The following is a 14166-nucleotide window of genomic DNA, read 5'->3' on the forward strand; positions in this document are numbered from 1 at the left end:
AAAAAAAAAAAAAGCCTATAATCCGAAGCCTTCAAACCTAGTACAGGTAAACCTTGTTTTATCGTATGTCATTTTATTGATCTTAAAAGGTAGTGCATTTTTTTTTTTAATTGAAGATTTGGGGCCACTCTATGTCAAGCAAATCTATCACTGCCATTTTTCCAACTGCACATGCTCACTTTGTGTCTCTGTCACATTCTGGTTAATTCTCACAATATTTCAAACCTTTTCATAACGCCATTGCAACCATTCTTCCTTCATTTTCTGAGCTGTTTTTCCCTCATTTACATAAACTCATTATCCTAAGTTTCCCATTTGGATAGTTTTTAAAAGAACTTAATGCTAAAGGCATACCTTTTTTACTAGTTAAGCTAAACAAGTGTTTGGTTTTAAGACTTCGCGGGATATTTTTGGTTTAAAGTTTACAGATTATCTCAGGGCAATAGTTTCAGGGGTTCATCTACCCTCCAAGCCTCCAGAAACTCTAAAGAACAAGAGCATCTGAAATGCTGTTCTGAATTCCTCACCTCCTGCTGCTTTTAATCAAGATTCTTCTATAGAAGCTTTGATCAAAATGGTCAGTAATGGTAGCTGGGCACCATTTACCTCTAGTTGCATGGCAAAGGAGGCAGTTGTTCATGGAAGCAATTATCCATATAGTTCACATGCTCATCCTATTCCTGACTCTCCTTCTTCCTCTGTTGCTCCAGGTAACAGACACCAATTGTTTTGCTTTGGATGACATGCAAGCTTTTAAGAACCCATGCACTATGCAATGAACTATCCTAGCAGAACAAAAGCAAGTTATTGGGCCAATTAACTGAGATGTCCCATGAAACAGTGACCCTAAACCTCTAAACCAAGTACAAAATCGCAGGATTAAGCCTCTTTTGTTATCATAAATATGTATCTATCACAAAACTTTTACCAGTTCAGTTTTCTACAAGTATACAACTTATTTACAGTAATTATAATAATTGGCTGTGCAACCCTACCTCTGTTGTTGTTGTGTGCCGTCAAATCACCTCCAACTCATAAGGACCCTGTATATCATTTCTGAGAGAAGTTGGTAGGTGTGAGCTGCTAACCTAGTGGTTATCGGTCCATACTACAAAGCCACATCAGGGTTCAACCCTACTTTTTAATCAGTGTGACTTTTTCATCACCACTGACCCCTTTTCCCCCTACCTTCTGCCTCTGGTAACCATTAAAAAACTTGCTTTTGGTCTCATCATGTAAGTGACATCATATAATATTTGTCCTTTTGTGATTGGTTTATTTTGCTCAGCATAATGTCTTTCAAGATGACATGTAGCAAGACTTCATTTCTCCTACTGGCTGAGTACGGTTCCACTGTATATATTACTAATCCATAGGTCTACTGATGGGCATTGATGTTTTCTATTTTTGCCACTTGTGAATAGGGCTGCAGTGCACACTGGTGTACAGGCGTCTTTTTGAATCTCTGCTTTCAAGTCTTTGGGTATATACTTAGGGGTGGAACTGTTGTGCCTTATGGTAGTTCTCTTACAGTTTTTTTTTAGGAACTGCCACACTATTTTCCATGGTGGCTACACCATTTTGCATTCCTGCCAGCAATGGATTAAGGGCTCTCACAAACATCTGTTGTTTTCTGTTTTTTGTCTTGGCCATTCTTATGGGAGTGAAGTGGTACCTCAAGGCGGCTTTGATTTGCATCACTCTGATGGATGATGGCACTGAGCATCTTTCCACCTGTTTGCTGGCTATCTGTATGTCCTCTTTGGTGCAATGGCTATTCAGGTCCTTTGCCTATTTTATGATTGGGCTTTTTATCTTTGTTGTTGTTCAGTTGTCAACATTTAATATGTATTTTGGTTAATTAGATTTTTATTGGACATATGGTTTCTGAAGATATTCTCCCAGTTGGTAACTTGTCCTTTCCCTTTTTTTGGTATTCTTTTCATTTTGCTCTTTGTGCTCTTGCTATTACATTGTTGTTGTTGTTGTTGTTGTTAAGTGCCGTGGAGTCGGTTCCGACTCTATTACATTAGACAATACATTTATGAAGATACTCTCTTTCCCCATCAGGGACTTAATGGTGTTGATGGTTATGTGCTGTGGAGTCGGTTCCGACTCATAGCGACCCTGCATGAGGTTTCTGAGTCTATAAGTCTTTACAGGAGCAAAAAGCTTCCAACTTTCTCCCATGGAACAGCTGGTAGTTTTGAACTGCTGACCTTGCGATTAGCAGCCCGACTCATAACCACTACGCTACCAGAGCTCCTTCAAGAACTTAGTACCCTTGTCAAAAATCAATTGACCATAGATGTGTGGTTTTATTTCTGGCCTTTCACTTCTACTTCACTAGTATATTTGTCTATTGTTCAATTTGTGCAATGAAGGTTGCTGAAATTCTGAACAAGATTACATTGAATTTAAATATTACTTTGGGTAGCATTAACATCTTAACAATATTAAGTTTTCTAATCTATGAACAGGGAACACCTTTCCATTTATTTAAGTCTTCTTTAATCTCTTTCAGCAGTATTCTATAGTTTTCATCATATAAGACCTTTATGTCCCTGGTTAGATTTATTCTTAAGATATTTTATTCTCTTAGATGCTATTGTAAATGGAATTATTACCCTAATTTTCCTTTCAGAAGCCTCATTTCTTACATATAAACACCCAACTGACTTTTGTTTATTGACTTTGTACACTTCAATTTTGCTGAATTCTTCTATTAGCTCTAGAAGTTTTCTTATGGATTCTTTGGGATTTCTATGCATAAGATCATATTATATGTGAAGAGATATTTTATTTCTTATTTGCCAATCTGAATACCTTTTATTTCTTTTTGTTGTTCAGGTTAAGATTTGGCTATTTTCATGTAATTATTCTTACAGATCAAATTTGGAATTCATAGGATGATAACAGCTTTATTGTGAACCAAGATTTATCTGTTAGAAAGAAAAAGGAAAGGAACCTCTAAATGGCCTATTAGTATGTACAGAAAACTTGGTTTTCAGGCTGTATCCTTTGCAACCCCCACATTTTTATATTGTATATTATCTTAACCCAGAACAAAAAATTTAAAGAAATCTGGACCAGTTGGCTATCCATCTGAATAGAAGAGGAAAATTTGTTCATTTAGCCAATGTATAAGGGCATATAGAAATAGTAAAAATCAAAACCTGCTTCTTTTTCCTAAGAGAGCCTATTTCGATAAAAGTTAAGAAATTAAATATAAACCTTCCAACTTGGTATGTAGGGACAGCTGTAGTTCCAAATCTCTGCATTCCGTAGTAGTTAATAAATCCAATCTCCTTGAGAGAGTGCATCGCTTGTTGTACTTGCTCATCAGTTCCTGTTATATTTCTGCAGAGGCCCAAATAATGCAGTAAGAAAAAATGCCTAGGCAAACAATTCAGGGATATGCATCATAAAGGCCTAGTGACCTGGCGTCCCTTCTCTTCCCTCCCCGCCCCCACAGATTTCATTCGGTCTCCAGAAGACTGTCTCTTCCACGTGAAATTTGAGGTAGGTGGATCTTTACAAAGGTTATATTATGTTTTCAGAGGGGTGGAGGTATCAGTACAAAAACTACACAAGTATTTGCTTTCCCAGTCCTATCAGGACCCCTGTGTCTTCCCTAGCTGCTAGTACCAGTTAACTTGGACCTTTTTAACAACTGTTTTATGAATAAAATCAAGATAACCCAGCAAGACCCTCACTGGGCATTTTCTATCCCATTATTCTTTACCTGAGAACAACAGTAAAGTGATTTCCTTGAAGTTCTCCCAATTTCAAAGGGTTCTTCTGATAGCTGAAATTCCCGAGTTTAAAGTTCATCAAACACTTGTTCAAGTGGGCAAGTCTCTGAGCAGTTATTCTAAAAACAAAACAAAACAACAGGTCAAAGTACAGAAATAGTGCCTGAAACAATCTTGGACAACTTACAACAGAAAATGACAGCTTGAAACAAAACTAAGCCAAAGCTATCATCATCAAAAAATGATTCACATCACAGCAGGGGGCTGGGGTGGGCAGTTTTGATTGCCCTCTTCTCTGCTCTTCCCATATAATTGAAGAAAACTGGCTCAGATCCCAATGAAGTACCTGGGAATGTACTTGATATTCTCAAAGTCTCTTGTTATTTACATGCTGCTGCTGTCAAGTCAGTTCTGACTGTGGAGGGTTTCCCAGGCTGTAAAATCTTTTGGGAGCTGAAAGTCTCATTTTCCTCACTCTGAACAGCTGGTGGCTTCAAACTTCTGACCTTGCAGTTAGCAGCCCATAAACCACCACTTGGAAGTGCCTGGTATGGCGCTGTGGGTTAATGCACCAGACTGCAAAACTATTTGAACTGCAAGGTCAGTGGTTCAAGCTCACCAGCTGCTCCTATAAGGGCTGCTTTGTTATTTATATGTTATTGTTGTTCCAAAGACCTGCTGACCTTGTGGTTCAAACCCACCTTGCAGTCTACCCCATTAACCCACAGAGCCACACCAGGACTCCTGTTGTTGAGTGCCACTGAATTGGTTTCAACTCACATGGACCCTGTATAGGGTTTCCTGGGAGTGGATGGTGAGCTTGAAATGCCATCCTTGTGGTTCAAACCGATCTTGTAGTGCAGCGCATGAACCCACAATGCCACCCCAGGACAAATAAACACAATGACTAAAATATTCTCCAAAGTACTTGCCACTTTTGAGGAGGGGGTAATGAGAAAAGAGATGGTGGCAGAGAATAAAGCATAAAGAATGTTAACAAACAATTTAAAAAGGATTTACTATGTTTTAGGTCTTTACACTACAAATTAGGTTCCCATTTGACAATGTTTATACAAACTGTTCTGTGCTATTGGTTACCATTTGCACAGTGTGTCAGCCTTCTCATTATCTCCATTCTGCTTGTTCAGTTTCTATTGACCTGGCTTTCCTTCCCCTCCTTGCCTTTGTCTTTGTTTCTGGGTAAATGACCATCTGGTCTCAATAGTTGGTGACTTCCAGGCGCAGCTTGCTTCAGTTCCAAGTTCAAAGGCTGTCGCAAGGGCAAGTCTCATGGGTTCTTCCAGTCTCAGATCAGTCCAGTGATCTGGTCTTTTACACAAATGAATTTTGTTCTACATTACTCTCCAATTCTATCCAGGACCTTGAAGTCCTGGTGTGGTGCTGTAGGTTAATGTGTTGGATTAACTCATCAGTTGCTCCTTGAAAACCTTACACAGGGTTGCTATGGGTTGCAACCAACGTGATGGCACTTAACAACAAATCCAGGCCTTTCTATCATGTCCCTGGCCAGATGGGTTGGTAGTGGTAGCCAGGCATTGTCTAGTTTGTCTAATCATGTTTCCCAACATTCCTTTCTATCCCACCAAAGCTGAAAGCAATTGTTGATAAGCTAATTTTCCTAAGGTTTGCAGAATTCATAGTGAAAGGCTGTGAATATTGCCATATTATATATTTTTACAAGTAAAATTAAGATTACTCTAAAGAGAAGGTAGAAAGCAACTTCTGAGAGCCATCTGTTTTGCAAGATGACTCCACTATTTGCCGGAACTGTGTCAAGCGGCAAATAGAAGCTGTTCTCTACTCTCAACCGCTCCCAGCATTGGGCTAACTGCAAGGTCAGCAGTTGGAATCTACCAGCCGCTCCGTGGGAGAAACAGGTAGCTTTCTGCTCCTGTAAAGATTTACTGCCTCAGCAACTCTGTAGAGTGTCGCTACGAGTCAGCACTGACTTGACAGCACAAACACCACTACCACGCTCTACATTTTGCAAATATTTTCTTCCAGTCTGAGTTCGACTTTATAATATTTAGAAAAACTCCCTCCCCACCAGGTTTCTTTTGAAGAATTTCAAAATACTAATATTGAGAAAGGAATCCTGACATGGCACTGTAAGATACACACTGGACTGCTAAGTGCAAAATTGGTGGTCCAAACCCAAGCAGTTAACCATTGTGCCACTAGGCTCCCGGTATTTATTCAACACCACTGCCTAATAGCAGTTCAAGTGGTTTAATTACCCAATTATCCCAATATTATTATTTAGCTGCTTTTAAGTTTCCATTCCTTCTGTTCACTATCTAATCAAAGATGACAAGTTATGATTGTTTATAATAATCTATGGAGTGACATTTTGAATCGGATGACTGTTCTGTTTCCCAGTGTTTGACTCCTGAATAAATTTCTAGTTAATTCATCAGTGCTTCCATCTTTTTTTAATTTAAAAAAAAAAAAAAAAGCTCTGGTGTTTGGTTTATACTTAGAAAAAACATCCCTACTCAGAATTAGACAAAAAAGAAAAGAAAAATCACAAGTTTAAGTATAGTACTTTTTCATGTTTAATTCATAATTAAATCTTTAATCTACTTGGAATTTATTTTTCATAGTAGATGTCTACTTAAGTTATCTCAACAATATTTATTGACACTGCTTCTTTCTCTGTTGATTTCAAATGTTACTTTAAATACACACTAAATCCTTAAGCATATATTTGGATCTAAAATTATAACTCTATTCATGTGTTAACTGTCAAACTGATATACATGCTCTATTTTTTTCTATGATGTTTCATCTCTGTGAGAGCTAACCCTACTTTCTGGATCATCTTTTTCAGAGCTTTTATAGATAGTTTTAAGTATTAAACTGCTAACTGCAAGGTTGGCAGTTCAAATCCACTAGCTACTCTGCAGAGGAAAGATAAGTTTACACAAAGATTTAGTCTCAGAAGCCCATACTGAGTGAATTGACTTGATGGCTTAAAAAAACAATTTTTTTTTTTTTTTTGCACCTTAACTTTTTCACACTAACTTTATGATTATTAGCTTGATTTAAAAAATTCTATTGGTATTTTCATTAGCATCATGAGTACCAATATTAATGCATAAGCATATTCAGTTAGAAAAGATAACTTTAATGTATACCTAAGAACCAGTTTTATTATTTTATTCAAGTCATGTATGTCTTTTAATAGCACTTCATAGTTTCCTTCACAGAAATCTTAAAAACATTTTTTTTAAAAATCTGCATTCCTACATTTGTTACCTTTTTCCCCCCTTAGCTTAAAAGACTACTTTTTCCCCATTTTATAATTTAGCTGGTTATTGTTTGCACATTAATTTTTATATATTCATTTCATAATTAGCCACCGCAGTGCAGTGAATTACTTAATATGATTCTTCTAGCCATAGTCTTTGTAACTCAACAAAACAAATGGGTGGGACCATGCAGACTGGGTGTGTTTCTTCTTTTCCTGAAGGTGGGCAAGATGCTGGCAGGATTACATGATTTAGTTGTGAGTGATTGTTAACAGGACTAATTGTGCTTGTAAAAACTTGAGAATTCTTACGTGGAGAATGGTCAATTTTACCATAGTGCTAAGTGTAAAATGAACCATCTTAGAAGCAGAAGGGTCAATCTCACTATCATCAAGAAAGAAAAACCAGAGTGGAGCACATCCTTTGGATTCCAATATCCCTGTGGGCTAAACCTCCGCGATCCAGGAGAGAGAAAGCTGTGATGTCAGGAGAGCAGCAACAGCAGAACCAAGAGTCAGAGCAGGAGACAAGAGTGGTGGGCTTCACAGACACAAACGAGGAAAGCTGGGTGTAGACTTATGCCAGAGTGGAATGCGCTTTGGGCATTTATCAGCAGCAATCAAGGTACTTGGTAACATTGCCTAAGCAGGGCAAAGGCCAAGAACCAGAGAGAGGCCTGTCTTCAGAAATGGCTGAGAAGATGTTCTGAACAAAACTTGTGTTTTGAACTACTGATCCCGAGTTGTAATCTGTTAACTTTCCTAATAAACCCCATTTTTTGCGAATTTTCTGTTGAGTTCTGTGTAGCTATGAAATGTACTCTTGAACTCGGCAGAGAAATAAAGTCCCCCAGAGAGGGATGTGGTACCAGAATTGATAGACAAGGTCAGAGGGGGTTGGCATGTCTGACTTTAGCTTCATAGACTAAGCCTCGAGAATTTGATTCTTTCTCCTTGTGAAGCCAGAAGAGATCACACATGACCTCCATTCCATTCTAATAGCCCATTATCTTATTCATTTTCTTATCTTGTATAACTTTCAATCAACTCCCTGAATAGAAAACCTTATTTAAAAAAACAAACAAACAAGTAATTTTACTGCTTCTCTAAATTTTAGACCTCATATTATTAATATTATACGGGAGTCCTGGTGTGGCGCTGTGGGTTAATGCACTGGACTGCAAAGCTGTTTGAACTGCGAGGTCGGTGGTTCAAGCTCACCAGCTGCTCCTCGGAAACCCTATACAGGGTCGCTATGGGTTGGAACCGACTTGACGGCACTTAACAACAACTTGCACTAGCTAATACACCCAGAAATTAGACAGCAGCAGTGATAACTGTATAGTAAACTTTAACATGTTCCTGACTCTAAATGCAATACTTGTGGCATTTTACCATTGAGGCAGATACTGGCTTTTCATTTCAGATTTATATATTGTCATTCATCTACCCCTATATTAATAGAAAGTTTATTTTTATTAAAAATAAATTTTTTATGGCAAAATACTATATCATCAAATAGAATTCCTATTTTAACCATTCATTTTATTTAAGATGTGCCTATTTGGGTCAGCTGAATTATTTTCAGAATTACAAATAATATGTGCATAAATTGTTGTTGTTAAGTGCCGTCGAGTAGGTTTTGACCCATAGCAACCCTGTAGAGGCTTTCCAAGGAGCAACTGGTGAGCTTGAACCACCAACCTTGTAGTTCAAACTGACTTTGCAGTCTAGCTCATTAATCCACTGACTCTTGTGCATAAATGGTTTTAATGATTTCTGAATTCAGATTTCCTTTGAAAATACATCTATTATGAGAACTACTGGAGCTAAGGGTGTGTGTTCTTGACTGTGCTGAAGAATATCCTTCCCTCTTTAGTACTCTAGGCTCTGTCAGCATTTTCAGTGTCGGTCCTGAGCTCTTCTGATGGCTCGTGTTCTCAGGAGTCACACTTCAGCTCTTCAGAATCCACACATTTGGAGCGTCTGGATGTGGCTCCTGGCATTGAGACTGCATCAAGGCCAAGTTCTGCCCCAAACTACCCTCAAAGACCTAGAAGAATAGCTAATCATGGAAATAGCCCCAGAGAAGTGTGTCCCACTTCTTGGTAGGCCTGTGAATTCCCAACATTACACGAAAAGTTGATTGGAGAAATTTGGTCTTACTTTCTAATTACAAATATGCTACTTTTCTGAGTGAAGTAAATTGTTTACAATTCACTTGTACAATGCCAACTTACCATCTGTTCTTATGGGATTCTCTTTGCTAAAAATTTCCCCATACACATCCTGAAGACATTCAATCAATTCCTTTATGTGCTATCTATCTGTCTATGTGTTTCCTGAACTCAACTATTTCTCTATTAATTAACATAAAAACATGGAAAAAGACCGAGAAGCAAGGAAATGGCAAAGCTTGTACTCCATTTCTCTTCCATCCCCCGCCCAATCAAAGGACCAATCATAGTCTAGGACAAGACAAACAGTACAGAACACGGAGAGTCCATAGTCGGACTGAACAGCAGCAGATCCAGGAGAAAAAGGACACCAACACACCTTGTTCAGATCTGCGGGGACAATGGTAGAACCATCAGGCATAAATTAATCCAGGAATCCGATCCCATAGAATCCAGAAAACACAGGATCAATATGAACAGAGTGACAAACAGGAAGAGCAGAATTCCTCTTTGGTCACCATTGCTATAGAAACCAAAAGAAGAATGAAGAGTCTGGAACAAAAAGAGTCAAATAGGCAATTTGGCTGCCTACAGTATTCTGGAGACTGCTGTCTGGTAGTTCCACAGAGAAACCTACTACTCGGCTTTTTTTCTCCTCCTTTTTAATTGAGACAAAATTCACCATTCTGAATTATACAATTCAGTGGTTTTTAACAGATTCATAAAATTGCGCAACTGTCACTACTACCGAATTCCAGAACATTTCCATTGCCCCCAAAAGAATTCCTATACCCACTCATCAGTCATTCCCCATTCCTTCTTGCTGTCAGCTCCCAGAAATCATGAATCTACTTCCTGTCTCCCTGGCTTTGCCTGTTCTGAACATTTCATATACAAGCAGTCCTGACTTACAACAACTCTGTCTTAAGTCAGTTTTGGTGTTATTTGAATACCTTGTCAAAAAAGTTTTTTTTAAAAAGTTTTCATTATTATTATTGCCTTTTATTATCAGCGTCTTTATAAAGCCAACATTTATTTGTGTTCGAGGGTTGGAAACGGTACAGCTGAGAATGAAAACACCAGCAAATTACACGCTGCAATACTGTATGTAGTGCGTTACTAATGGTAAAATGTGCAAAAAAACCCCCAGACAGTTGACAGTACTGTTGATCGTAACTCAAATGTGTATACGTCGGAGATTCTCTGTCAATGGAATTGCACATTATGTGGCCTTTGTGAACCTAGTTTTTTTCACTTAGCTTGCTTTTAAGGTTCTCCCATGTGAATGGCAGATATCAAAACACCTGGTATGGCACTGTGGGCTAATGCGCTGGACTGCAAAGTTGGGTTAAACTGCAAGGTCGGCAGTTCAAGCTTACCAGTTGCTCCTTGGAGACCCTATGGTTGGTTGGTTATGTGCCGTGGAGTCGGTTCCGACTCATAGCGACCCTGTACAGGATTTCTGAGGCTGTAAATCTTTTCGAGAGCAGAAAGCCTCATCCTTATCCCGTGGAACAGTTGGTAGTTTCAAACTGTTGACCTTGCGGTTTGCAGCCTGATTCATAACCACTACACTACCAGGGCTCCTTTGGAGACCCTATACAGGGCCGGAACTGACTCGACGGCACTTAACAACAACAAACATTCTACTAGCTGTTCTTAAATACAGGCTAGACCTTTATTTGAGTCCCACTGGCACAGAAAAAAGCAAGAGCTAGTCTCAGTTCTTGTTGGTGTGCGTGCTCACCGAGAACAGAGAGAATGATGGTGACAATATACTCCTGATGCTATTCACATGTAGTTTTAATTTTGATGATTCTGGATTCAAACTCCGTTGTTGTAAACTAACGCCAAACTTGGTGAATAATTCGTTAAAATGAGTATCTCAAGACAATTGTGCAGCTACCCGAGCAGCATGCTGCACAAAAAGCCTCTATTAGCAACGCCAGAGAAATACTGGCCCAGGCTCAGTAAGGCAATTGGCAGCAACGGGCAGGAAAAGAAACACACCATTCTCAATGAGACTGTTCCTGCTTGAGGTCCTGTTAAAATCACCTGGTGACTTTACAGTTACATGAAGCAAAAAAGAAATGTTGTTTATCCCCAGGACTGACCCATTCAGCAATAATTAAAATCTCTGCAAGGCCAACTGGGCTTAACCTGTTCACCAGTTCTCACGGGAAAGGCCAATCGGCCCAGCCCCATGTCTCCAACAAGCAAACCAGGGAGCAGCCTGCATCCATAAGATAAGTATTATGTGTGCAGCAGGCCAGCATGGAGGTGCACCGAGTCAACAGGAGACGGTAAGAGCAGCAAAGGGCTGTGAGGGCAGAAGAGCATCACGTGCAGGCGTTGACACCTGCTGGCTGACCAGGAAGAAAAAGAACTGTCTTCAGTCTTCCAAGATTCAAAGATTTCACATCATAAAACACAAAATAAAGCAATGAGATACTATCCTTTGACCCTTGAATTAATAATTATTTCTTCTTTTTCTTTTTAATCATAATACTGCCCATGTGTAATGCTCTAAGATAAGCTAACCACAAGGTCAACGGTTCAAGCTCATCGGAAACCCTAGACAGTCGGTACTGACTCGGTGACACTTAACCATCACTAACCACAAACTGTCCTAAGGAGGACTCAGGGGAACGAGAATACAGATGATAAATTAGTATCACCTTTCTGCAGGGTGACTCAGCTTTACTGTCAAAAGAATTCACACTCACTTTAACTCATGAATTCTACTGCTAGGCTGAGCTTAGTGGTTAGCACAGGTACGTGCCAAGATTTAGAGCCACAGAGATGCCTGCCCTGAAACTGCTTATAAATAGCAAGAACTGGAAAATAGTATCGAAAATTTTAAATTAAGAGTAAGAGTTGATCAGTTAGGATGCGTCCCTATATCTGGCAATCACTAAAAAGGGTAAGATAATAGATTTCTACATATTGACAAGGAAAGAGGCACATTACTTACTGTTCACAAGAAAGTAATTTTATATGAAATTATAGTTCAAAATGAAAAACAGTACCCCACAAAAAACAAACAACAAAATATCAAGCTATGAACAACATAATAAATTACAGCAGAACTTTCACTTTCTACCTAGTTTCATCTGTGTTAAAAAGACAGAGCCAGCAAGAATTCATAGGAATGATGTACAGTGACATTTTACATGTTGTTGTTGTGAAGTGCCATCGAGTCGATTCCAACTCACAGCAACCTTGCATAGGGTTTCCAGTGAACAGCTGGTGAGTTTGAGCCACCGACCTTGCCATTCAAACTGACTTTGCAGTCCAGCGCATTAACCCCAGCGACAAACCAGGACTCCGCACATTTTACATAGAACGCAAGAAAGTTTTGTATTCTGAACTCACAAAATTCAGGAACTCTGAGCCCTCAAACCACCCTCTGTCCTCCCTATCCCCAGCCCACTCTGAGGTTCTGGTCAGCGCACTGGCCTGTTACACACAGAGATTATTTCAAACTTTCACTTTTTCAAGTTCCCTTTCCCATTCATGTCCTCTTACTTTCAGCAGATGCCACGACATCTTAGGTGTCACAGGAAGAAAAGGAAAGAAAAAGGCTACTCAGTAGGAATACCATTATTTACATGTACCTCCTTCTGCTGTCTTTCAAAACACTAACGTCTGCAGTCAGTGAAAGTGACAGGGACAAGATATTTTACTACAGCATCATGTCCTTGTCCTGAGGTCAAAGAAGGAAAGGACTGAAACAGCCCATTAGCATGCAACCAAGACTGTAGGAGACTATGGGTCCTTTATGAAAAGATGAGGGCGTTGAGATGGTTAACACAATTTTTTATTATAGTACCAATGACACGGCGAACTGCACATATTTAAATGCATACATTTTGATGTATGTACACACCCTTGAAGCCATAACTACTTTCAAGATTATGAACATATACATCAACCTCAAAATTTCCTTCCTCCCTCCCTGCCAGCATGACAATGAAAGCCTAGGTTTGTCCGAATCTAGCTAGTTAATGAATTCACCCTTCCCATTTACCTTCACTGTGATTGGTGGGATTCACTGTGACTGTTAATGCTCTCAAACTATGGCAGTAGCCCAGTATCCAGGTGTCCAGTCCTATCCATCTGCTCCACCCACAATCCCTAATCTAGCCTCTACATACACCCCTCCATCTAGCTTAACATTAAACCCAAGCTCCTAAACACGACCTACTAGGCCCTTCAATATTAAGATCCTGCCTACCCACCAAGTCTTATTTCTTGTATGCTCCCACCAAACTAAAGTACCACATATGCTGTGCTCCCCAATTCCTTTCTAATGTCTTTTCATAAACTGTTCTCTTGGTTTGGAACAAACAACCCTATACTATACCCAGCCCCAGGAAGCTCCTAAGATTCTTCTAAAATCTAGACCAGTGGTTTCAACCAGAGGTAATGTTTGTTGTCTTGGTGACATGTGGCAATATGTGGAGACATTTGTGGTTGTCACAATTAGAAGGATGTTACTGGTACTTGTGGACAGAGGCCAAGGATACTACTAGACACTCTACAATGAACAAGACAGCTCACCCACCCCAAAAAACCACTGTCTGGACTACAAGGCGATAGTACATAGGTTGAGAAACCTTGATTTAGATCAAATTCAAGCATCCCATTTTCTGTGAAATCGTTTCCTGACCTGCCCTCCTCACATCGAGTCTCATGCTTTGTAATAAGCCCACTAAAATCTCTAAAATATACCTTTATTTTAGCATTTGTATTACTGTGTGATAACTTCTGATTTACTCGGCTGCCCCATTAAATTGTGTGTGCCTTAAAAGCAGTTTTTCATCTATATATTCTCAACGTATAACAAAGGGCTCGCTTACTGGTTAATTCAATTTCAAACAAATATATTTAACAATGAATGAAGACAGACAAAAGAGAGAGAAGTACTTATTCTCTTGGCACTAACACAACCAAACCCCAA

At 39.2% G+C, this 14166-nt stretch overlaps 1 protein-coding gene across 1 annotated transcript in view; it reads right to left on the reverse strand.

Moving 5' to 3' along the window:
• The window catches only part of PUS7 (pseudouridylate synthase 7 homolog (S. cerevisiae)), a 59839-nt gene that overhangs the window by 26519 nt on the left and 19154 nt on the right, over positions 1–14166 (reverse strand). The window contains exons 7-8 of the mRNA XM_006834379.1: positions 3746–3874; positions 3235–3360 (exon numbers count right to left, since the gene is read on the reverse strand). Of these exons, the coding sequence (XP_006834442.1) occupies positions 3235–3360; positions 3746–3874 (255 nt within the window). The remainder of the gene's footprint in view (positions 1–3234; positions 3361–3745; positions 3875–14166) is intronic.

Source organism: Chrysochloris asiatica, unplaced genomic scaffold (assembly GCF_000296735.1).
Source record: "Chrysochloris asiatica unplaced genomic scaffold, ChrAsi1.0 scaffold00010, whole genome shotgun sequence".
In the NCBI taxonomy this organism is placed as follows: Eukaryota; Metazoa; Chordata; class Mammalia; order Afrosoricida; family Chrysochloridae; genus Chrysochloris; species Chrysochloris asiatica.